General features: G+C 38.5%; 2 protein-coding genes across 4 annotated transcripts; both read left to right on the top strand.

Annotated features, from left to right (window-relative positions):
• The first annotated feature begins 18,940 nt into the window (after positions 1–18,940).
• LOC137100255 (CD209 antigen-like protein E) lies at positions 18,941–22,003 on the top strand. 2 transcript variants are annotated; one of them, XM_067477944.1, is made up of 6 exons: positions 18,941–19,182; positions 19,627–19,743; positions 20,117–20,218; positions 20,385–20,527; positions 20,728–20,849; positions 21,185–21,372. In XM_067477944.1, exons 1-6 carry the CDS (start codon positions 19,029–19,031, stop codon positions 21,318–21,320), a joined length of 774 nt encoding a protein of 257 aa, XP_067334045.1. In that variant the 5' UTR covers positions 18,941–19,028; the 3' UTR covers positions 21,321–21,372. The 2 variants fall into 2 exon arrangements, with proteins under 2 accessions (XP_067334045.1, XP_067334055.1); XM_067477954.1 differs by lacking the exon at positions 21,185–21,372 and adding an exon at positions 21,389–22,003 and having other exon boundaries at positions 18,945–19,182.
• Positions 22,004–23,290: 1,287 nt separating this feature from the next.
• On the top strand, positions 23,291–26,444 carry LOC137100234 (CD209 antigen-like protein E). 2 transcript variants are annotated; one of them, XM_067477911.1, is made up of 7 exons: positions 23,291–23,452; positions 24,289–24,399; positions 24,643–24,774; positions 24,855–24,956; positions 25,647–25,786; positions 25,948–26,060; positions 26,300–26,444. In XM_067477911.1, exons 1-7 carry the CDS (start codon positions 23,350–23,352, stop codon positions 26,442–26,444), a joined length of 846 nt encoding a protein of 281 aa, XP_067334012.1. In that variant the 5' UTR covers positions 23,291–23,349. The 2 variants fall into 2 exon arrangements, with proteins under 2 accessions (XP_067334012.1, XP_067334020.1); XM_067477919.1 differs by lacking the exon at positions 24,855–24,956.
• The last annotated feature ends 323 nt before the right edge of the window (positions 26,445–26,767 follow it).

Genomic DNA, 26,767 nt, shown 5'->3' with positions numbered 1-26,767 from the left:
ACTTGGAAGATGTTTTGGATGAAATCTTCTGCTGAATGTAGATGAATCTTTCCTCATAGTTCTTGTTGTCCAATAAATCTATATAGTAAAACTGAACTGGTTATAGAGGAACATGTAAAAGTACTACTGCCCCCCCTACAGGCCATGATTTCACAAAACAAACAAATAAAAAAAAAAAACTTTTAAATAAGAGAGAGGGTAAATAACCAAGGACATTTACTGCAGCGCTGTGAATAAATACATTTACTGAAGTACTTCTACTAGATAGGAGTATTTCTGTTCCAGAGTCATCTTCAAGTTTATCTCTTTTATAATGGTTAATATCTTTGGTTTTTTGTTTATTTTTTGGTCCTTTTCGGTTTATCCCGTGAGTTCAGGGTCGCCACAGTGGATCATTGTCTGCATGTTGATTTTGCACAGTTGTTTACGCTGGATGCCCTTCCTGACACAACCCTCCCCAATTTCTACCAGGCCTGGACTAGAACGGCACAGCTGGAAATGGGAATGGGCTGATAGGGGTTCAGTGTCTTGACTAGAGACACTTTGACATATAGCCAGGACTGGGGATTGAACCAGTGACCCTGTGGTCATATTACTTGTATCCATGATAATACCATTTAATTTGTGCATGAACTTTTAGTTACGTTAGGGCAGGAAAGAAATGTTTGTGAGGAGAAAAACTTTGAGGGAAGATTAGTAACATAGAGCTGAGTTACTTTCAGATGTGGTTGATGGCTCTCAGTAATACACAGATGTGTTACAATAGCCTGCTCTGTATTTGTGTGTGTGTGCGTGTGTGTGTGCATTTGTGCGATCTGCTACCAGGAAACAAAAACTTTGTATTTAAAACATTTTTTTCAGTTTTGTCAGGTGATTTTAGTTTATCTAAATAGATAAATCTAAAAACTGGACGACACCGTTTCCTGATTGGGGTAAATGCTACAAGTTATTTTTATCCACCAGTCAAATGAATAAAAAGGTGTGAACACATTTGTTTTCTTGTTACTTCCTGAAGCAGACAGAAGGTTGAACCCTGACAGCAGCATCAGTAAAGTAGATCACGTTACTGCATTTCTCTCTGCCACAGGTAGTAGTTTATACTACAGTAGAAAACAGTCAGTGAAGTTCAGCTACTGTCCGTCTGTCTCAGTCGTCTCAAGATGTCTTCAGATATTTACACCAAGAACGTGAGATACAACAGAAAGGTGGAGGAAGATGGAGGAGAGTGGGAGGAAAGAGAGATGGATATCTACGAGAATGCAGATGTTATCAGAGATGATGTCACTGATATTCAGTCACAGGAAGAAGGTAAGTGATTGGACACAGGTGTAAATCTGCTTTGTTGCTCTGTTCTGTCCACACAGCATCTACTGCACATCTGTTCATCTTGTTGCTCTTCCTGAACTTTCTTTCTTTCTTTTCTTTTTTCTTTCCATTAAAGTGTTTTTGTTGGGACCTATTTTCTTCTATGATTTGAGCATCTAAACCCAAAGTATGTCGTTCATCCAGATCCTAAAAACCCCTTTAGGCAAACTTAATATTTTGGACAGTAAATTAAGTAAATTGCTGCTTATGTAGTGCTTTTAGCCAAAGCACTTTACAATGTTGCTTCTCATGTGCTCACCTGACCCTCCGGTAGAAACTTGGGGATCATTGCCAGTGTCCTGGCATCAGTGTCAAGTTTTATAAAAAAACAAAAACAAATGACAAATCATGTTGTGCTGAAAAACTGATAACTACAGTTACAGTGAGTTTTCTGTAGAAAACTACTTTTCAGGTGTTTGCTCAACACGTTCTCATCCCACAGCGTCAGATAGTGACGCTTCCTAAGGCGTCAAATTGTGCAACTTTTTGAAGTCCATTAGCGTATCATGTTGACTCCACAGGTCCATACTGGACACCATTGTTCCTTATGGCCTCCTATAGTAACCAATAGGTGCCTGTGGCATCAATACAATACACCAAAGGATGCACAAAGTGGAACAATTTGATACCAGTATCTGATGCTGTGGGATGAGAATATGTTTGTATCTCTACATAGTCTTTATTATGTAAAGTGTCTTGAGAAGACTATGTTCTGAATTGGTGCTATATACTGCAGAGCTGAATTAAAAACTGAATTGAACAGAACATCCTCTGATCAAATACAGTTTAAAATACAGTGGAGGACTAGTGTACTTGAGTTTCAGAGCATGTACTTAGTACTTTTTGCTTGAGTAAATGATTTGAAACTGTAAACCTGTAGTGGAATTTTTTTTAAAGGAAGTATTTTTACTTGTAAATTGAGATTTTGTACTTCTACCACCTCTGGAAATAAAACACACAGGAGTGTTTATGCTGTTCTTAGAGTCTGAACCGTAATGAAAAAGTTGATGAAGCTACTTTGAGAGTATTTTACAGTTTATGTATGTTTGGCCTGATGGTTGCAGTGGAAACATCACACTCTGACCACAGTCGTTGTCATGGTGATCTAACAGCTATAAAACATGTTGATATCAGTTTTTAAATGAACTTCAGTTAAAAGTTTCACTTCATTAAAAAGAAAGTAGTATTTCCTGTTTAATTTAATTTCATGTTAGTTGTTTTCAGTCTTGCAGTCACAGTTTAGTATCTGCTTCAAATCTAAAAACTGGACAACACAGTCTCTTAGCTGAAGTAAAGAAAACCACAAACTGCAGCTACAAGTTAAATTTATCCCACAGTGTATGTGTTGTTTTCTTATTACTTCCTTGATGCTCTGTAAAGAATTATGTTCTTGAAAAAAAAAAACCCTGACAGCAACAGAACAGTAGATTTTATTACTGTATTTGCAGCTTCAATAGCAGTTTATTCAAAACTAGTCAATATTAAAGTTTTGCTGTAGCATAGTAATTGATTCACACAGTAACAGTTGGTGAAGTTCAGTCACTGTTCTGTCTCAGTGTCAAGATGTCGCAACATATTTACACCAATCCAGATTTTTCTAAGAAGGTGAGATACAACAGTAAGGTGGAGGAAGGTGGAACAGGTTGGGTGGAAAATGAGGTGGATATTTATGATAATCCAGACAGTATTGAAGAGGAGCAGACTGATTTTCAGCCACAGGATAAATTATTTTAAGATCCTACTAAGCCACCACCCAGTGTTTCTGGAAAATGTTTTATCATAATACAACATTAAAAAAGCAACAACAAACAAAAACTATAACTATAAAAAAAACTATATAACTATATAAAGTATAGAAATCAGCAAGGAATTATATGTATAATGTGCAATTAAATATTTCTAAAACTGCATCAGTATTAGTTATTACGTGTCATATCTGACGACAAACCACTGCTCGTTTTCATTTCCTTGTTTGCTTGCTTTAGTTTCTGAGGCAGGAAATAAAGTTTTTAGAATCAGAATTGTCCTTCGGCAAAGTCTGATAACACATCAGAGGAGTTTGCTTCAGTCGTTGGCAGCTGTCAAGGACGTGTTCAAAGACTAAATGATACAGACAATGTAACAATGACAGTTACAGAAAAAGAAAGAAAAAAAGTGAAACAGACAACATGGGAATGACCAGGTGCAGTGTGTGTGTGTGTGTGTGTGTGGAGACTGTGGATAGCAGCAATGTAGAGAGAGATGAGGTCAGATGTAAATGGATGTGATGGCCTGAGGAAAGAAACTGTTCTGGTGTCTGGTGGTTTTAGTAGATAGGGCTCAATATGTGCTTTGTATTACATTTATTTCCATGACTACTATGTTATGATGCTACAGAACGTTTGGTTTTAGTAAATTACTTATTTCTTATGAGACCTGAAGCTTTGTGTGTTCGAATAATGTCACTTCTTCTCTTACCATTTAACTGTATCCTGGACTAATTGTAGTTTTTGAAAATATTTGATGATCGTCAGCAAACTACTGCACAGTCATCATAATAGGTCTCTCATGACCATAACGCTTTGTTCTGTCTCCTTCAGCCACTTCTCTCTGTGGTCGTTTGGTTTCTTCTACCTGTTCAATTGACTCTGTCTCTGCCGAGACAATTAACTGTGACTTTAAATCCAAAGTATTAACCTGTTTCTTTTTCCTTAAATTGGGAAGTAACCTTTTTTGGGACGCAAACCTCCGACCCTATAGTTGGTAGGTTTCAAATTAATGAAAAAAGGCAGATTTTGGCAGTTAAGCTGTAAATCTCACACCTACCCTTCAAACCTGAGACAGCTGAAGCAGTTTGTTCAACAAGACATGGTCACACTACCTGTTGGCAGGTGCAGAGGTCTTATATTATTTAAATGTTAAAACAAAAAGTGTGTTTTTTCCTTTTATTTTGTATTTAATTACTTTTGTAAGTTTCAAGTTGTTTCAGAGAAAGTTCTCATAAATAAAAGTTCTTCAAATGTGAAGAAAAAGTTTTAGTATGAAAAAAAAAGTTCATAGGTGAAAAAAAGTCATGGTCTTAAGCAACGTCCTTGCAGCCCACCTCATTGCAGCACTTTCACATTTAAATAACTTCCATTATATATTACACAGTTTTTATTAGACACATAAAGCAATAATTTATATTCCAATAAACTGAGAGCAGATTTAAAAGTTAATAACACTAGTTAGTTGTTAATTTCAACTTTAGGAAAAAACTATTGGTCTAATTATCATCTTTATATTGTAAGAAATCAGTCATCTGTGTCAGTTCCTTTTCAACATAGTATAAATACAAATTAAGTTTATCCAAAGTAACTTACAAGTGAGTCAAAAACATCAGAGCAAAGTACAATGAGAAGAAGTGTTTCTGTTTCATAAGATTCAAGCCCAAGAAATAACAGATAAGAAAATATAATTTTTTTTAGGTTGTCAGTGCTTGGGAAGTTGCAGAAGAGTGTTTTTATTGGGAATGAGGCTGCTGAGCGAGCAGAGTTTGGTAGATAATTCCATGATGACTGAGCTGAAGAGTTTTGCTTGGTGTTTTTGGTGATGTGCTGGAACCACCAGACCTGTTCGTTTGCAGACCGCGGTGGATGCGAGGGATTATACACTTGAATGAGGGAGGCAGGTACTGAACCTAATGCAGGCAGCTACAGGAAGCCAGTGCAGAGATCTGAAGAGTGATGTGTCATTAGTCCTTTTTAGCTGATTATTAATGAGGCGAGCTGCTGTAGTTTTGGATCATCAGAGCATTACAGTAATTGAGAGAAGATATGACTAGCGCCTGAGCTGAAGACGTCATTTAAACAGAGATGTCTGAGATACAGGCAGAAATATGTGATGAGACAGTGGAATCATCTGGTGGAAAGGACAGGAAGAGCTGTGTGTCGTCAGCATAACAGTGATAGGAAAAGCCATGTGAGTGAACAATAGACACCAGGGATGTAGTATAGATGGAAGCCAGACGGGGTGAGATCAAGGAGGTTGTTCTGAGAAAGAAAATCTGAGAGTTGATCAAAGACTGATCATTTAAGGGTCTTGTCCAGAAATACAAGAAGAGAGACAGGTCTGTAAATTTCACAAGACCAACATGAATGTAAAATAATTTTACATTTGTTATAAAAGATCAGAAAATTTACTCTATCTGAAATATTTTTTGATTTCACCTTTGGGGACCTTTGCTTTTCTAATTACAGGTTTTGTGATCATTTACAGGAGCAGATTCTTGACCACATTTACGCAGCATTTATAAAAGTCTGGTCTATGCAGAGATGGGAGAAATACCCAAACTCAGTACCACTTCAAATCCTTTACTCAGGGTGAAGTAATAAGTACTGTACAGACTGTAGATCACAGCAGGGGGTTGGTCAGAGTCTCTTGAGGACCATGGCTGTAGGGAAGAGAGTCATTGACTATAGTTCAAACTTTGTCAAACATGGATTAAAAATGTTTTAACAAATGAGGCCGGAATTGGGTCGAGGGCACAGGTGGAAGACTTCAGTTTTGATACCACCTTCCTGAGTGTTTTAGCATTAACAAGAACCAAACATTAAACTGATGACAGCTGGGACTGATGGTTTTCTTGTCTTTTGTAGGACCACACACTCTGAATCGTCCTCCAGTCCAAAACAAGTCTTTCAGATCTGCTGCTCTGTGTCTGGCAGTGCTGTGTCTTCTGATGATGGTCGGGATCATCACCCTGTCCACACGATGTAAGAATGAACAGCTCTGAATATTTTTAACAAACAATGTAACATGATGCATTTTATGGCAAACTGGATCAACTCCTGTATGTCTATAGGACAATGTTACACTCTTACACCAAATCTGAAGTCATTGGTCAGATTGTTTATTCGTCCTCTCTGCACATTAAATAAATACTTTAAACCAGACTCCACTGTGAGAAACAGGAAACAGTGTTTACAGTTCTCATGCATTAGAAACCACAACTAAGGTCACTGTGAAACTTCAGCAGCCTGAGAGACACATAAACGTTAGTTCATTTCTTGTGTTGTGGTCCAGCAGCAAACCAACATGTGACTAACAGGATGTACAAATGTCAGAAACTGTTCTTATACCAACAAGCACAGGAGTAATTGATCAAGATGAGTCTATGATCTGTGGTTCATCAACAGATCTATAGACACCGTAAATGTTTTTCCAAAGAATTTATAATGTACAGGCTGGACTTTGGTTTGGTGTGTATTTGGGAAGTGACTAATCTGTGTGGACTAGTCGAGTGTGGAAGCTTGTATTAGTAACAGGTGGAAGCTTGTATTAGTAACAGGTGAATGGAGCTAATTATATTTGGCCTGGTTTGTGTGGGATTGAACAGTGTCACAGTGAGCACATTGTTAGGAATAAGTATATTTGAGGGACAGCACAGGTAGGACAGCTTGAGGACAAAGTGAGAGAAGTGAGACTTAGATGGTTTGGACAAGAAGGATGCAGGTTATATCAGGAAAAGAAGCTGAGGTTGGAGCTGTTGGACAGGAGGAGACAAGGAAGACTATGGAGGAGGTTCATGGATGCTGTGAAAGAGGACGTGAGATGGAAAGCGATGATCTGCTGTGGTGAAAGGAGGAGGAGCTGGAAGCTTCTTCAACCTCAATGTGTCACTGAACATCACAAGTTAATGAAGTTGTTATCAGAGAAAGAATGACTAAGAATAACTACAGAGATGACACGTCACACTTCCTGTGTCAGAGACACGTCTTCTGTGACGTTTTGTTCTGTGGTTATTTGCACTTTGTGATGAGACAGGAAGCAGCTTTGGACCAGAAGAATGATATTAATACATAAAGAGCTGTGAGTGAGTGAAAACCTTATATCTTAACATAAGGACGAGAAAATGTTTAAAAACGTTTAGCTTTGTGTTTTTTAGTTCTAATGCATTAATCAGACAGAAACTAATGTATTTAAAGTGTCAGTGGTTGTGGTTTGTCCTGCTGCTACTTCCTTGATGCTCTCTGTTCAAAGCTGCCTGACTCAGACAGAAACAGACAGTGAAGACTGGTCACAAAGAAGTTCACTTAGTTTTTAGCTCTTTAGTTCATCAACATGTTGACAGAAATTCAAACTGAGTCCGATCTGAGGGTGAAATATATCAGAGGAGAGAGAGAGAACATGGATGTGGAGATGATGGAGGATGGAGATCAGTATGATGATGCTGGTAAGTACAAAAATGATGAAGAGTGTGAGTAAGGTTTAGGTTCAAACAACCTCTTCACTTTTCCTGCTGTTTAAAACAAAGATGGTGATTAGTGTAGTAAAGTAGATTATTAGGTCACTTGGTGTCATTTGGTTCCACTGGAGTTTAAATCTCTGTTTTCCACAAGAAGCTGAACTTAAAGGGAAACAGCAGAAAATCAGAACATTTAGTTAAAACTTCCACATGTGGAAAATGTGCAGCGCTCAATTTGGATCATATTGATCCTGCTGCATGACAAGCACAGAGACTTGTTCCAGTCAAAGAAAAAAAGTGTGATAGTGACACTTTAACGTGCTAAGGGAACTTCAATATGCTGTATTTAAATCACAATGATTTCATGGTTTTGATCTGTTTGGATTTGGTTTTTCCCTCCATATATTTTAGTGACTTTGGAGAAAAATTATCTGGAGAAGAATCTCTACAACCTGAGTCACAGATACAATCAGTCACAGGATCTCATCTAGCAGCTCCAGGACAAAATGTCAGGTAAGATTTTGAAATTATTACCAAATATCATTATACACAAGATTCATATTCATGTTACGTTGAGACATGACAGGATTCATATTGTTGTAATGTTGTTTTTAAGACATGTCAGTCACCAACAGTCAGTTACAGGATGAAATAAAGCAGCTGAAAGACAAAATTCAAAATAAGAAAAGTTGAAACACTAAAAACAAAAACCAGGATTAAACTATTTTCCATCATATGACATAAATGTGCCTTTATCTTCAGTTAGAGTTGTTTCATGTTGTTGAACATTTTTCTATGTGGATATTTCTGTTGCAGGTCATCACTTAAAAATCTGAGTTTTAACTTCTTTCTAAAGTGAAGTTGAAAGAGAAAAGCAGCAGATTAAGATCTTATTTTACACAGCGACACTACAGATCATCATCATTCTGATACTGAATGACATGAAATCTGTCTTTTAACATTTGTTTGACATTAAGGGAAGTTGTGTCCTGAAAGATGGAAGAGATTTGGATGCAGTTGTTACTTTAAATCCACTGAGAAGAAAAGTTGGTCTGACAGCAGAAAAGACTGTGAGAACAGAGAATCAGATCTGGTGATTATCAACAGCAAAGAGGAACAGGTGAGTGAGTTTTAGTGACCTGCTTCCTACAGAAGATCTGGAGACCTGATTTCATCATTACGAATTATGATGGGGTTATTATATTTTACAGTTCAGCTTTGGACTATTGGAAACACTGACAATTGTCACTGAATCACTGTGATACTGAAACATCCTCAAAACCTCAATATTTTCAGGAAATTTCTGATACTGGACAAAGTTTTTTTTATTCTGTGTTTTATATTTTATTTTATAATTTTATTACATTGTCCTTCGATCGTAATGGCCAAGATTTGTATAATTTCTTTGACTGTTACAACTTCTCATTTTCTCTGTGTGTAACAGAAAAAAAGTTTCCTTAAAAAAAGTGAAGAAAAATAAAAAACGTTTTTTCTCCTCAACTATTGGGATTTCATCACCGACTTTAATAAGAATGAAGAGTCCTGGATTGGTCTACGGGCGACAGAGAACAAAACAGCATCTACAGGATATTGATGGGAATGGGTGGATGATTCACCACTGACAGATACGTAAGACTTTTTGTTCTTTTGCCATTAGAACCATAAAAAAGTATCATGTTAAACATGATTTGATGTCTTCATGTCCAGTCTGTGATGAGCTGCACTTGATCTCAGCATGAAGGAGCAGCTGCCTCTTCTCTGCTCTTTAGAAAGTGAAGAACAGATGAAGGAAAAAGCTGAATATGATCATTAGTCCCAGGGATGGATTCAGAGAGCAGCTTTCCAAACACTTTTTCAGTCCACTTTTGATTTGTCCCACAGGTTCTGGGCCACAGCAGAGCTGGGAAATGCTACAAACTGGTTCGCTGCAGTATGTTGTTATCAACAGGGGAAATGGACACGAAGTAGATACAATGATAATGCTTATAAAAACTGGATCTGTGAGAAGTAGATTTGCTGCTTCCTCTGATGACAGAGAGGTGTGTAGTGTTGGGATGAAGCTGTTTCTAGGAAAACACAAGTACTTGCAAGCAGAAATTCATTAAGTTTGCTTCTTGACCAAATTAAAATGAATTTCAACCTATGCATATAGTCACTCTTTCAGTCACATGTGCAAATCCATACATAGATACTAATTATGGACTTGAAAGAACAGGTTAAAATGCAGGAAGCAGAATTACAATGTTCTCAGAAAAGTACTTAAGTACATATATGTTAAAGTTCATCCCACGTCCCAAAGCACATGCAGGCGGCGCAGTCCTCATGCAGCAGCCCCTCCCAGCTGCAGTCAGACCAGGAAAATGTTCACCTCTTCGATTGCTATTGAAATCATTTGTGCATGAATCCACCACTGTTATCAGAAAGAGGATGTGTTACAATTACTAACTGTATTCCAACAGCTACATTAGCCTCTAGTTTGCCCCTGCATATTAGCGCAGTACTTTTTGGCTACAAAGGCAATATTGGTTTCTTTAAAAGTACTCAGCATTTTTTAGAACAAAAATGTTTAAAATGGTGCTTCAAGCCTACAAGACAAAGGCCTGGATGTCCCACAGTTTTTTACTTCCATACTCAGACAAAACTGAAGTCATAGTATTTGGGCCCAAAAATCTCAGAGACATGATGTCCAACCATATTGTTACGCTAGATGGCATAAGTCTGGCCTCCAGTACTACTGCAAGGAACCTTGGAGTTATTTTTGACCAGGATTTGTCCTTTACCCCACATATAAAACAAATCTCTAGAACAGCCTTATTCCACCTACGGCACATTGAGACAGGATGCTCCTAATTTTGGCAAAGTGATGCCGAAACACTGGTCCATGCATTTGTTACCTCTAGGTTGGACTACTGTAATTCCCTACTTTCAGGATGCCCCAGTAACTCCCTAAAGAGCCTGCAATTAATCCAAAATGCTGCAGCTAGAGTGCTGACTGGAACTAGCAAGAGAGATCATATTTCACCTTCACTAGCTTCTCTCCATTGGCTTCCCATTAAATCTAGAATAGAATTTAAAACCCTGCTTCTTACATATAAAGCTCTGAATGGTCAGGCTCCATCATATATAGAAGACCTCATAGCACCATATCATCCCAGTAGACCAATTCGCTCTCAGAATGCAGGCCTACTTGTGGTTCCCAGAATTTCCAAAGGTAGAACGGGAGGTAGAGCCTTTAGCTATCAAGCTCCTCTCCTATGGAACCAGCTCCCAGTTCAGATTGGGGAAGCAGACACCCTCTCTACCTTTAAGTCTAGACTTAAAACCTTCCTCTTTAATAAAAGCATATAGTTAGTTATAGTTATGCTGCTATGGGCTTAGAGTGCTGGGGGACCGGTCAAGGCAGATGGCCGTCCACCCTGAGGAAGTTAAAGGAAGTTTTTCCTTTCCACTAAGAAGTGGGTGATTTCACTGCTCAATGGTTTACTCAGGGGAATTTGTGGGTGTACGGCTGTAGCTTAGTTTGTAAGACAGTCGTCCACGGACCACATTGAGACAGGATGCTCCTAATTTGCTCCTATGGCTATATGTCCTGGCTATATGTCGAAGTGCCTCTGGGCAAGACACTGAATCCCTAACAGCCCATTCCCCTCCCGGAAGTGCCGGTCCAAGCCCAGTAGATATTGGGGAGGGTTGTGTGAGGAATGGCTGTGTCAGGAATGGCATCCATAAAAACTGTGCCTAATCAACATGCGGACAATGATCCGCTGTGGTGACCCTGAACTCACAGGATAAGCTGAAAGGACAAAATACCTACTGTGCTGCCACTCCTATGTAGAGAATGGGTTGCGTGTTTTGTCTTATCTTACCGTAGTTGACTGTGAACCCGGAAGTTCAAAAGATTAGTTCAGCAGTGAGCCTGAGTCTGTAAGTACCGAGTATGTTAAAGTTAACACTCGAATCATATGTATGTCTTAAGATGGTTTAGTTTGTAATTTATTTGTTAGTTCGATAAAACGTCACGATGCTAATTGCGTAGCATGTCTATGGGCTTTTCCATGTATGTTAGCATCGGGCTAATTTCGTTAACGTTACCCGCTTAGTCCACTTCTGTTATACGTTATGATTTGTAATCAGCTTAATTCATATCTTTTAATGACTTTGCATGTATGTAAAAATGAAACTATTTGTAACACGTATTTTGTATTGCAGTTTCACAGTGCTTTCTTCAGTAAAGTTCAAAACTCAAAAACTACCTGCTGAGTGTTTACTGAAGGGACCTGTTAGCTATCTGTCAAGCTAGACGCAACTCTCCACACTAGTGAGGACAGAATACCTACACTACTACTGGATTGTAATACTTGCCAACTGGGTGGGTGAGAGAGTATGGTACTACAAATGATCAAATGATGCACTATGCACCACAAAATATAACCTAACCAAGCAGCCTTACACAGGGGAATATAAATGGGAGCCACATTGAATGAAATTAAATTGACAGCACAGTGGCCGTCGAAATGAACAACACCCCAAATGGGACTTACTGTGCTTGTAGGCCTACGTTGATGCACCAAAACAAATCCAATTTTAGTTAGATTGTCACAACCTAGCCCCAAGTTCCACTTCCTGCCTTGGACTTTTATTTTGTAGCCTTTTCTCCACTTTCCTGTCCCAGTTCTTTTCACCAGCTTTACCTTCTCTTAGCAGTCATTATTGTTTACGCCTGCTCGCCTCACTATTAAGGTCCAGCTTTCCCCACAGTTTCCTGCCAGATCCTCATCTCACTCCCTGCCTACTGAGGTTTGTTGTTGTTTTTGTTCATTTTGTCTCCCTAGACTTTTCCCGTGTGTTAATTTAGACTTATGGTGTATCGCTTCTGCTGTCAATGTTTGGTCTGTTTTTGTGTCTTGTTTTTTAGTTAATTAACTTGTGTTCTGTCGGGTGGAAAGTGTGTGTTTAGCATATACTAGTTTAGTTCAGCAGTTACTACCTGCCATATGCCTCTTTATATCCTCCTCTTAGGAGCGACTTGTTAATTTTTGAGTATTTAATAAATCAGTTTATGAGTTTACTCCCTCTCACCGTCTCTTCACTTGGGTCCACGTTAATACAAAACGTGATGTAGATGGGTGGTACGTTTAATGAATGTTGGACTGATGCTCAGGCAGCCACTGTGGACGGATAGACGAATGGAGAAATTGACAGATTGTGGCACAGCAGTCCACAGAATATCACAACATCCTAGATGACACTTACTGTGTTTGTAGACCTTCCTGGTCTACACTGCTGCATCAAGAACAACCCAAACTCATTAGATGGACTGGCTGCTGGACGGATGGCAAGATTTGACAGATGGAACCAATGAGAAAGCAGTTCTGTTGGATGGGTTGATAGATGGAGAAATCACAGCCACCCAAAATGAAGACCTTCCTGGTCTACACTGCAGCACCACATTTTGATCCAAGCAGGTGAGTTAGACGGATGGCAGTAAAAGTAAAACGGGCTGATAGCCAAATATGTCAGGACACAGTGGCTACTGTAATAATGTGGTGGCCAAGTAAAATAAGGAATTCAAGCTCATGAAATGGCAACAAGCCAAGCTGATTAGACAAACTGTCATAGCACAGCAGCCATGTTGTGGAAGGGTGGCAGAAAGATTGAGACCTAAATAAAGTGAGTAACAAGACAAAAATACAGAGATGATGGTAGAAGGGCACGGTGGCCAAAATAAAGCACATTTTATAGCACAGTAACCAAACACAAAATTTAAGAAAACATTGACTTACAGTTTGTAGATCAACCTGAGGAAGAAAGAAAATGTACCTTATGATTATGAATTCATTGTTTTTTAAACTTGCAGATTTAGCCATTGAAAATGTTTTCTTTGCGGTGCTCTACTTCTGGCATTTCATCAAGAATGCAGTGTGTTTAATTCTGAATCAGGCTCATTAAATTCCACTTGCAGTTTGTCTTTTCAGCCACCAGGGGCGCAGAGTCTCTTCCTCATCCCCACTACACAGTACTGAATCCTATTGTCTGTGGATGGGTGGATAAATCTGATCTACAACACAACTGCTGTAATAACCCTGTGTATGTTGACATTGTCCTATAGATTGTCTTCCAACGTGGGTCGTAATGAGATTAAGTTACTGTTCTCTCCCCCTGTGTCCTAAAAGGTTTCTGCGAAACTATACTGCAAAATGTTGTAGGGAACATTTGATGTTTGGATTATGCACTGCAACATGTCTTGAATCAATTGAAACATTTACCTACAACCATATGAACACTTCTATCATGCTACTGGAATGGTGAACTCAAAGTGAGCCGCTTTTATGCTAGATTTATGACTTTGACTCCTATCTTCCATTCTGTAAAAAAAATATATTTTCATCTAGCAATGTTCACGACCAGTACTGTTCCATTTAACGCCTCGCAGGTATGTACAAAGACATCCAAGACCTATTCTTGTTGATAACGTGCCCAAATGTCACTGTCTGTCCTAGATTCAGTCCTCTTTTACGTGGAGAATGAAAATCAGCAGACTACTAAAATTCCAGTTTGTTGGCCTGAAATTTAATACAAAGTTTTAAATTTAAAACAAAGTTTTAAATTAGAGAGTTAAACGTATTTTTATTTTTTAAAAAGCAATATTTATGAAAATAGCACAGTTAAACTTTGTCTTTCATAACTGGCACAATGCCATCAGTATAAACAGCCTGTTAGAAGAGGAACATCCAAGAGGGTTTTAATTGAGGCCCCCAGTGAGACAAACAGGAGAACTTATGCGAGTCATAAATGCATGAATGAGAAATAAATACCCAATTTTTGTGTGTGTGTGTGTGTGTGTGTGTGTGTGTGTGTGTGTGTGTGTGTGTGTGTGTGTGTGTGTGTGTGTGTGTGTGTGTGTGTGTGTGTGTGTGTGTGTGTGTGTGTGTGTGTGTGTACCAAACCTCTATTTTCCTCTTGCCACTATGTCCAAAAACATTTTAAAGGTGAAACACTTACATTTTTCTTGTTTAGGGTGAATATAATGAGTAAAACAGGGCTAAAATAATTTGCATTATCAAATTAATTTCACCTTTGTCCATCACTAGAAACTATGGAGTCAGCTATGTAGTCCAGCTGAATATTTCATGCACTAATCAAAATAACTTTAGCCTAATGAAGATTAAAAACACCAGCAGGCTACAGTAATTCCCAGGCAAAAGCAGTTTTTAATTGGGAATTAAAAATTATTCCTGTAATTTAACTCAACAGCATAAGATTGATGTGATCACATAAATATAGTATATCACAAAGTCTTGAGTCTCCCATATAAAACACAGAAAGCAGCCGTCGTGTCTAAACAGTAATTATCTGTGTGTTCGCTTGATAAAGTGAAATTAACTACAACATATTTAGGTTCCTTGAAACTTTGTTTGGGAAAGTTTTGCTGTTCTCATGCCTCTTGAATAATACTGGATTTCTCTTTCACTCCAGTACAAACACAGTACTTCTGGAACAGTACGCTGTGGTAGAAACATGCGTGTGTGATATGTAATCATGCACCAGTGAGCTGTAACTGAGTTTAAGCTGAGCGCCACCTACAGACCAAATACTGTCATCACATTACATCCCACAGGATGAGAAACGAGCAACCGGTGTAAGAGGAATGAATTCATGCATCAGAGACTCACACGTTCATTGGCTTTGTCTGGACTTTGCACCCCCTTATTGTATTTCTGTATATTATTTTGAATACACCGGGGACTCTACAGTATTGTAATTTCAATTCTCAGTACGTGTTGCATATGCGTCAGTCATCTTTACTAAGAGTTAAAAAAAAAAATAAAACAACATTGACTAAATTTGCAGCAATAATTGGCTTAAAACAAATAATAAATCTATAAAGTAAATAAATCTTAAATCACTACTACTAAGGAACAAATTTAACTAAAACATATGTACTGATGTTAAAACATACTACATACTTAAGTACTTTGTCCTCATTTGTAAAACTATGAATTGTGAGCAAACCTAAAGATTTCAGGTTTTGAAGAAAACTGTGTTGTTGTCTCACTGATGCTTTTATTCTGCTGGAGAAACATTACAGACACACATTATGTATAGATTCACATTTCATCAGCTTAGGATCTCTGTTACAGTTATGATTGTCTCTACTGATTCCAGCTGGTTTAAGATCACAACTCCTCATTCTGACTCTGTAATCTGTTACCTAATCATTGTGTCCAAGCAGTAGGCCGAGCTGAAGACCCCGACTTAGCTTTGAAGTGTTGAAAAATCTTACTGAATTACTCATTTCAAACAAAAAGCTCATATTATCATCATTATGACAGTTTTTTAAAAGTGTGTCACTGTACAATTGGCTGCAGCCACGCATGGAGAAAACAGGCTTCCTCCTTAATTTTGTACAATAAATAGTTATAAGAATTCGAGTTTTCACTTCTGACTTTATAGAACAATAACATGTTTTCACCGCGAGCGCACGCAGTAAACTTCGCCATGTTAGCTAAACAGTGTTAGCTTAACATCAGTTAGCCTAACGTTACCGTTATCGGGCCTGACACGAGCCAACACACCGGACATCAATCACAATTATAACTGGGACCAGCCTTCATTTCCAGACCGTCACTCACCTATTTGAGGCGGGTCCAACATCAGTTCCAGTCCGGACGAGGTCCATGGAGAATCCTTTCCTCATCTGCTCACTTCTTGCCTAAAGTCCGTGTTATTAAATTCGGTGGCGCTATTCACGTCACATCGCTACCGTCCGAGGCTCCGAGTTCGCTCTTATCTTTAGCGTCTGACGTCACGCGCCGGTAACAAGCAGGTGGTGCGTTAACGGGGTCATAGACGGATGTAAAAACCAAAATACATGATGTGATAACTCAGACTCACCATGCTCTGACACAAGTTTACATGAGAGATCATCTGCTGGTTTCCTCTGATCAAAACCAATAAAACTAATAAAAATGCATCAATGTCAAATTCTTCAAAAGCACACTTTACGATTTCATAACTTCCTAATTTTTATTCATAAAAAAACATTCAAGTGTATAAATGGCCTTTCTCCTGACGTCTTCTGTCAGCTGATACAAAAACACCAGAGGAGCAGGAAGTGGGACCTGTAGTGACTACAATACCTGCAGGTTTAAAATCACAATCACAATTCACAGTTTTCACTACAAAGCAGACACATCAACTGTGATGTGACCAGTGAACAGCTTTGGTTAGTTTGCTGGATTCACTCTGGTCTAATTTATAGTGTTTTACTGTGTGTACTTATACTTTGTGTGTAAAGTTGCATATGCACATAGTGTCCACATAAGGCCTGATGATGATGACGTGTGCACACACACAGAAATATCTGTGTCCTATGTACATGGCATCGGTTGCTTTATTATAACAATATTTAGCTTTATTTTCCCTGTAAAAATTAATAAATAAATCAGTGAGAATTTACTGGTTGTTCCTGAACCAGAACTGATGGAGACTGACATTATGAAGCTGTGACTCCTAATCTCTGGAAGATTTTCCTGTTGGACTTAAGACGTGAGTGAAGACAGTTTAAGACCCCTCTGTTTAGAATTGTCTTTACATATTGTTTAACTTTTAATTCTTTCTCTGTCTGATCCATTATATGTATTTATTTCATTTTCACATTTTGTTTAGTCTTTCTCTACTTTTCATTGTGAAGCACTTTTTGATTTCTCATTTATATTTTTTACATACTTATGTTTAAAAGACTCACAAAGCTGATTTCATGGCACAGTGGGAAAGTCAAACCTGAGGTTGTGATTAAGTGGTAGACTTCTCATTTTGGCACACAATTGTTACATTGATTTAAAAAAAACCCGTCATGGATCATCATCATGAATGAACGGATCCTGTCCTCAACCAACCAGTTCACACCTGAGCTGATTAAAGGCCTGGTTGAGGTCTGGTTCAGTCTCTGGAAGCATTGTAGACCCTTTTCTCCCATTGGCTGAACATGGGATGTGCTCTTTGTGTGGGGTCAGATGGTGTGTGGTGGAGAAAAGCCCTGAATCACTTGTTGAAAATAGTGACATCTGCTGGTCAAATAGTTGCTTTTTAACGTGAATTGTGAAATAACTGATGAAATAGTTGGACAGAATCCAAGCTGTGATCATGCCACCATTATTGTTATGTCGTTCAATAGACTGTATTTCGAAATCAGCTCTCTGATACGACTGTGATGTAATGAAGCTTCACTTGAGGTGGGCACTTGACTTGTTGTGTGGTGAACCGAGGTTTCGAAACCAGGAAATTCCTCCTTCGAAGGGTTGATACTGTCGTGTCATCTGCTTTGACTGTGACATCACTAGTTTTGTGCACTGAAACACTAGTTGTGAAGTGTTTAGTACCACTGGACTTCAAATATCATTGTTCAAACAGATGAAATCATGTAGGTTCAAAAAGCTCCAGAGTTCAACAGCATAGAACAAAAACATTCTGTGTATTTTCTCTCTATAGAACCACACAGTGAGAAGAAGCTTCCAGCTGTTAAAAGAAGCTGTTTCAGAGCTTGTACATTGACTTTATGTGTTCTGATATTCACTGAGATCATCACATGTTGTAAGGAGTTTTATTTCATAATGTTGAATGTCTTGTCATTACCCTTAAAGGATTTAAAAGCACATTTTTATGTAGTAGACTATGTTTGCCCTTTGGTCGGTTGTTTGGCTTGTACTTTTTTAGTATTCAGCTGTGTTAACATTTTCTCTGATAATAAAGAAATCCCAGTGTTAATGTGTGTGACAATAATATAACAACAATAGCAATGACAATAATACACAGAAATACTGCACTGAAAATAATATCCAGCAGTTAGTTTAAAGCAGGGGTGATGGTTCATTTTTACACAGGAGAACGACCGCAAGCCAACAGCCAAGATAACAAAAGAGTGGCTACATGACAACTCTGTGAATGTCCTTAAGTGGCCCAGCTGGAGCCCAGACTTGAACCCAGTTGAACATCTCTAGAGAGATCTGAAAATGGCTGTGCACTGATGCTCCCCATCCAACCTGTTGGAGGTTGAGAGGTAATGCAAAGAAGAATGAGAGAAACTGCCCAAACATAGGTGTGACAAGCTTGTAGCATCATAGGCAAAAAGACTTCACGCTGTAATTGTTGCTAAAGGTGCTTCAACAAAGTATTAAGCAAAGACGGTGAATAATTATGTGTATGTGAGGAAAATAATGAATTTGATCCATTTTGGAATAAGGCAGTAACATAGCACAATGTGGAAAAAGTTAAGTGTGAATACTTTCTGGATGCACCGAATCTGCTGGTTGTTGATGCAACTTCCTCAGTGATCTCTGAGCAGACAGAAGGCTGAACCAGACATCCTCAAATCAGCTGACATCACTTATTTGGATAGCTGTGTACACTGTACTGATAGGACATTAGTGTGACTAACTGTTCGACATAGTGCATCAAGATGTCGTCTTCAGATATTTACGCCAAACCAGATTTAGCCAGGAAGGTGAGATACAACAGAAAGGTGGAGAAAAAAGGAACAGAGTGGAAGGAACGAGAGGTGGAAATCTATAATATCAGAGTGGATCCAACTGATTTTCCGTCACAGGAAGGAGGTGAGACAATGTCTGGCTATACTTTTCTTGATAATGCAAAACTGAATGTAACTGAAGAGACATCATCTTCAAATAAAATCAGACATTTGTGTTTGTCATGTAGAGACAGGGTGAACATCTGTTTTGCTGCTGTTTCTTTTACTTAATTGGATGATGATCTGCTAATAAACTGCCAACTAAAACCTATTGGAGCTGTAATGCTTATTGGTTAGAGTTGAAAGAGACACAGTCACTTGTTCCCTTTTGTTTTTATACTACAAGTTAACATTTGATGTGACTTGTTGACAGTAAGAAATTTAATAATAGGTAATAAAAAATAATAAATCTGTCAGATCAGAAATACTTAAAGCTGCTGAAAGACCCCATTGTTACCACAACCACACAACTAAACATGGATGCTGAATAAAATGTAAAGACAATGCTGTGCGTGTTCACTGTCTGTAGGACCACAGACTGAGAACTGGCCTCCAGACGACAGAAAGACTTTCAGAGGAGCTGCTCTTTGCCTGGGTGTTCTGTGTCTCCTGCTGACGGCTGGGATCATTGTCCTATTTGTACACGGTAAGATAAACCAGCTCTGAGCAACAGTTTAGCAGAAATGCATTTTAGAAACACATTTGTGGAACCAAAGTGCATTTTTCCAGCAACAGCTGCTGCCTGCTTCTGTCTTTCAAGAACTGACTTTCACACTAAAAATGCTATTGGTGGGTTATATTTGTTCTTCCTCTTTCAACTGCCCTATTACGACATCTCTCTCAGACAAAACACCACTGTAAAAAGTTAGTTTGTGGATTCATAGACACTACAGTCAGCAGCAGGCAGCTTTTATTCTGCGTGTGAGATTTGTCCACATATACAACACATAAATAGAATATTACCATAATCCTTTACAATAAAGAGATGCTGGTTTATTTCCTGTGGTGTTTCATTTCAGTCACAAAGGAAAAAGAGCAGCTACAGACCAGATTGAACAACCTGAGCAACAGTTACAACCACTTACAGAATGAGGTGAAGCAGCTCCAGGACCAAATTACAAGTGAGAAAATAATCCAAAATCACACTGCTGAGAATGTTTGTATTGGTTTTAGGTGTTTTTACTGTAATTACAGTAATTGAATAGTATTGAGCTGTGTTGCCAAGAGATTTGACTAAAGGTAGAAATGTTCAGTAGGTAGCCATCTTAAACTTTTCTTTGACATTAGGAAAGTCGTGTCCTAATGAATGGAAGAGATTTGAATGCAGCTGTTACTTCAAATCCACCCAGAAAAAAAGTTGGTCTGAAAGCAGGAAGGACTGTCAGGACAGAGGATCAGACCTGGTGATCATCAACAGCAAAGAGGAACAGGTGATTATGAATTCCAATAAAAACTCTGTAATTCTGTATTTAGATACACCTCACTGTTGGTTTGGCATGTTAACTGTCCCTTAAAGATGCTTAAAACATGTGGATTTCAGACCTGGTAAGGCTTTGTGATGTGTTTTGTTGAAGTTACTGAACATGTGCAGTCCTATTACTACAAGCGCAATAAACCTTTTGTCTTTTAGAAATTTGTCACTGAGCTGAATGAGAATGAAGAGTCCTGGATTGGTCTACGAACGACTGAGAACAAAACAGCATCTACAGGATATCGATGGGAATGGGTGGACGACTCACCACTGACAGAAACGTGAGAGAATTGGTTTCTTTGCTATTAGTCTTTGTTACAACACAGAAAAGACCCTAAACATGCAGACGTAATCCATACCCCAACCTTTGTGACACATCCTGTTCAAGACTTCCCCTTCAGGGTCAGACTAAAGCTTACAGATCACAGTAATCTAGTTACATTTCCAGCAGCCGCCATTACACAGGAGCAGCTACAATGTAGCAGGATATAGATTTTTCATTATGACATGGGGCTTTTTGTTAACAATAGAAGAGTCAGGATTGAAACATGGTTCAAAGCTCTGGTCACAGTTCAGAGGATTAAATGTGTGTGCTGCTCTCTGTATCCTCACACAGAACAAACATGGTGGAAGAAAAACTAGCTTCAACATTTCGAGTTGAACTTGATCTCAGCATGAAGGAGCAGCTGCCTCCTCTCTGCTCTTTAGAAAGTGAAGAACAGATGAAGGAAAAAGCTGAATATGATCATTAGTCCCAGGGATGGATTCAGAGAGCAGCTTTCCAACCACTTTTTCAGTCCACTTTTGATTTGTCCCACAGGTTCTGGGCCACAGCAGAGCTGGGAAATGCTACAGGCCTGAATGTTGCATCATGTTGTGATCAACGAGGGAAATGGTCACGAAGTGGATACAAGGATAATGTTTATAGAAAGTGGATCTGTGAGAAGTAGATTTGCTGCTTCCTCTGATGACAGAGACGTGTGTAGTGTTGAGATGAAGCTGTTTGTCAAACTCTGAAATGTTCTTCCTGATCCTCAGAGTCATCTCACATTTGTTGACTTGACACACGACTAGACAACAAAACTGAAATATCAAAATAGATGATTGATATCTATCAAACCTTTTGTTTTCCTTTTAGCTTATCCCACAAAATTCAGTGTCGCCACAGCAGATCATTTGTTCGCCTGTTGATTTGGCACATTTTTACACCTGGTGCCCTTCCTGACACATTATGTTTTTATACACATTACTTTTTTATATCTATTACTATTCTGTTTTTATATCCTGGTATTTTTATATCCTGATATACATGGTCTTTGACCATGTTTGTTATGTGATGGTGGAAGAACCTTTGTACTGAAGGATTGTGCATTTCTATCTTGATGAAAAAAAAATCTACTTTGCCATTTCAAAATAAAGTCTTTTTTAAGGAGGACTGTGTGTGTGAGAGTAAATGTCTTCAGCATACAAATGAGATGGCCTTGCTTTTCCAATATTTCTGGAGGAGACTGCAAACAACTGATGTGATTTTCACTGTTATTTATTACATGGCTTTTATTTCTCGGACAGATTTTGCTCTGTACCAGCTGTCTGTCCTGGAGGAGGGATCGTTTCTCTTATTCCTGGTGTTGCTTCTGTTTTTCTTCCCATTGAAGAATTTTTAGTAGAGTTTAACCAATTTCAATGTCTGTTGTTTTGGAGCACAGTGTAAAACGCATTGAGGGAAAATTCACATTAAATCAACGTTGAATTGCTCTTATGTATGAAGCATTCTACAAATAACATACAATGTCCTTAAATATGATTGTTTCTTGAACTTGACCATGATAGATGATCGTTAATCAGGACACATTTGCTCTTCCCACAATTTTACCCAACACATGTATTATGAAACACTGACATCAGTGGATCTGTAGAGAGGGTTGGAAGATAAGTCACTGCTCAGAGGAAGACGAGGACTAAATAAGGTCAACTTTTTTTCAGTGTAACAAAGGAAGTAAGGACTGTGGTAGAGGGAGGCCCCTGTGGTACAGAGTTAAAAGTAGGACCCACTTTTCAAACTACCAGTCCACAATGTGTGAACAATGAACTTAATTATGGTCTTCAGGTGAACAATTGCACTAAACAGTATCAGGTCACATTGATCAATAATAAGTACTATGTGAACACAGTAACAAGCAAAAAAACTGTTTCTCGGAGCTGCCAGTCACAGACGAATAGCAAACCACAAACCAAAAACCTTCTGCTCACTCCAGATACATTTGTCCAAAGTCAAACTTCAGGAGGAGGCAGTAACAAGCAGCATGTAAAAGTCAATGAAATGCAGAATGAACATGGAGGTACAGGTTCCTCAGAGCAAGCATGAAAAGTTTGATGCCCCAACAAAGTGTGACTGCAAACAAGGAGCTGAAACAGCAGTGAGGCAAGTGGTGAATGTAGGACACGTGCACACACTCCTCACGGCTTCTGTTTTACGTGCACGTAACCTGTAACCAGATTATAATCGACTACATGGAAAACTTAAAAATATAGATTCTCTGTGTATTTCTAATGTTTGGCGACTCCAGTGCATGGATTCTATAGTCTCTCAGATACATTCATAACACAGAAGTGAAGGTTTTTCATCAGCCATATTGTATTTAAAGTGTTAGTGGTTGTGGTTTGTTCTGCTGCTACTTCCTTGATGCTCTCTGTTCAAAGCTGCCTGACTCAGACAGAAACAGACAGTGAAGACTGGTCACAAAGAAGTTCACTTAGTTTTTAGCTCTTTAGTTCATCAACATGTCGACAGAAATTCAAACTGAGTCCGATCTGAGGGTGAAATATATCAGAGGAGAGAGAGAGAACATGGATGTGGAGATGATGGAGGATTCAAAACAAGCAGGTGAGTGTGAAATGATTTTACAACATAAAAGCTGATAAGTGTCAATTTTAAATGAACTTTTGTGAGACATTTGGTACTTTCTCTATTTTTGCATAAAAACTACATAAATGAATCCTAATTAAACAAAAGAGACAAAGGATTACAAACTAATCTTGTAAAAAAACAAAAGACAAGACAAAAACCAACAATGCATTGTATTTTCTAATTGACACTAATGATTTGACCTGATTTGTGTCACAGAGCTTCACTGCTCTTCACAAACTTTTAAAACACTGCTGCACTGGGAGCCATCTTTGTTCTTACTCTTAAATCCCTTTAAAGAGTAATAAGAAATGTATTTATTAAGTAAAGCGCTATATAAGCGACTATTTACCAAATTGAGTGAAACATTTTCATAAAATGGTTTTGTAGTTTGGATGATGTCTTTGTGTGTGCACTTACAAAAACAACCTAAACAATGACTTTACCGCTGTCTGTGTTGTCGGACCAATCTTAAGATGGGGAGTACATGATGTTGAGACGTTGTCTTGGTGTTAAAGCTGCACTAAACCACTGTCGTGGTGGTTTTGTGGCTTTGGGCTGCAAAAGAGGGCAGATCATGCAAACAGCTTTTACATGATAAAATGAAGTAGGTCAAGAGCAGTGAACTAGCTAATCCATCCACACAGTTCTAGAGCAGGGGTTGGTCTGTGTGCATGTTTATAAAAATAGGCATTACAGGAATTCTTTAATGCCTACATTAATGCAAAATGAGAGATTTCGCAAGATGCTCTATGGTTCAAAAGTCCTTAAGAAACAAAGAATAAAAGTGTGTACTCTGTGTTTTTCCTCTGTAGAACCACACAGTGAGAAGAAGCCTCCAGCTCTCAGAAGAAGCAGTTTCAGAATGTTTACGGTGTCTCTGGGGGTTCTGTATCTTCTGATTCTGACTGGGTTCGTCATACGCTGTAGGTGAAGTGGTGTTTGATCAAAGTGATCAGGTTCTGCTGGCAAGTTGCCCCTGATCTTATTTTCCTTTGCCGCTGACTCAGACAAACTAAGAGCTTGTGTTTCCTCTCATTCTGGCTCAGAAAGTTTATTCTGAGCTCTCACAGAGGCTGACTAGTTGTCCTGTAACTGCACTAGATAGAGTGGTAAAAAAAATCATTTTGTAAGAGCAAGTTTTGACTTTTTGTTGTTTTTTTAATCAGATTTTTTAGAGAACACAGAAAAACACAAGCTGAGCATCTTTAGTGAGCAACTAGAGACCAAATTCAACAACCTGAGCAACAGTTACAATCAGTCACAGAATGAGGTGAAGCAGCTCCAGGATCAAATTACAGGTGAGAAAACCATCCAACTTAACGCTGTCTGCTAAGCATAATACAGAAAATACAAAAAACCTGTTTTTGTTTTTCTGAAGACTCAGAAGTCAAGTACAGACAGTTACTGAGCCAGTATGAAACACTGAATAAAACTCACAAACAGATACAGGATGAAGTAAAACAGCTGCTGGAAAAAAATGGTGAGACAAGTTTAAAACCTAACTGTGAATATCAAAGTGTCCTTTTTATGATATACAACGATAAACTGTGCTCTATTAAACAGTCAGACTAATCTCATGAATATTTTAAAAATGTTTAATATTTGCCACTAATATCAGTAACAACAAGGGTTATAGACTACCTTTGTTTTCCAAAGTTATTTTACCTTCATAGTACTGGGTGGACTCAGTCCACATTGTCCACGATTCTCTGTCCGAGATCTCTCCCTAAATCTGTAATTTGTTTGTTGTTTTCCTTTTTCTTTTTGTTCTTTTCAATGAAAGTTGTTCTGCTTTTTAAACACCAGTCACTGTCATATTTGTTTTGGCAGAAGAACGTGTACAAATTTCAGTTCTTGTGGGATTCGATTAACTGTAAAGGATTGATGAGGATTTTAATATCCAGCAACTCAAACTGGAAGGAAAACAGTTTAGTAATTGTATCAGTACTTGGTATTGACTAGTACTCAAATGTGGTATCAGGACATCCCTAGTAACTTGGCTTTGCAGTAGTGTGTTTCTTTTAGTATTAACCAATTGAATAACTTCTATGGTTTCCTTTTATCAATTGTTTATTGATTTTAAGGAACAGTTTTACTTTGTGGACATTCAATCTCCTAATTTTGACACCGAATAACATGACATATGCTAAAACTTTTGTTTAACATTAAGTTAAGTGTCCTGAAGGATGGAAGAGGTTTGGATGGAGCTGTTACTTTAAATCCACTCAAAGGAAACATTGGTATCAGAGCCGAGAAAACTGTCAGAGCAGAGGATCAGATCTGGTGATTATCAACAGCAAAGAGGAACATGTAAGTGTGTGTGTGTGTATATGTGTGTGTGTGTGTGTGAGACCTTTGATGGAACTACCAGCAATCTGTTCCTCGTGTTTCTGACCTGATTCCTGTCTGATTCCTGATCAGTTAATTGTAGTTTCTGGAAAAAAGATTATTGTCTCTTTTATAACTTTTAGGAGTTTATTATTGGCCTGAGCATGAATGAAGAGTCCTGGATTGGTCTACGGATAAAACAAAAAGACTGGGAACCCACATGGGAATGGGTGGATGGATCACCACTGACTGAGATGTATGATACAACACTATTTACAACAATGAAAACTGTTCAAAAAGGAAATTGTGTGTGATGGTTCTGAGCACAACAGACAGTCCTGAGAGGGACTGGTGACCTCTTCGGGGTGTACCCCACCTCTCACAGAGCATCCCGGTACCCTGAACAGGATATCTCTAAGTCCTGGATCAAGGGGTCATTACACATCCGGAATCAAACTCAGTTTAAAACAAAACTTTTTTTTTTTTACCCCACAGGTTCTGGCCAACAGGATGGTCCCAATATCTCACAGGCTGGAAATTTGGAGCATGTTGTGATCAACAAGGAAAATGGACACAGAGTGAATATGATTACGATAAAAAGTGGATCTGTAAGAAAATGATTTCCTACTCTTGTTCATGACAAAGAGGTGTGGAGTGTTAGGAGGTGGCTGTTTGCAGATATGGAAGAACATTTCAGACTTCGACAGAGTCACTTAACATTTGTTGACGTGTTCATTCTGAGTCACATGTTCAATCCTCTTTATTCCATAGATATTGTCCCTTTGTGCTCTATGGTGCAGACAGAGTAGTGGGGTTGGAAGTCGTCCACACAACAACTACATGTGGACTTACTAACTCTGTAGTCCCACTAAACTGCTGCAGTCACAGGAAACTGCAGCTTCACTTTGTCTTTACCTAGTCAATGAGTGTTTTGCTGCTGAAACTAATATAAGAGTCGTTGTT

Source organism: Channa argus, chromosome 1 (genome assembly GCF_033026475.1).
Source record: "Channa argus isolate prfri chromosome 1, Channa argus male v1.0, whole genome shotgun sequence".
Taxonomy (NCBI): Eukaryota; Metazoa; Chordata; class Actinopteri; order Anabantiformes; family Channidae; genus Channa; species Channa argus.
The sequence above is the reverse complement of the archived record's forward strand: the minus strand, read 5'-3'. Positions and strand labels throughout refer to the sequence as shown.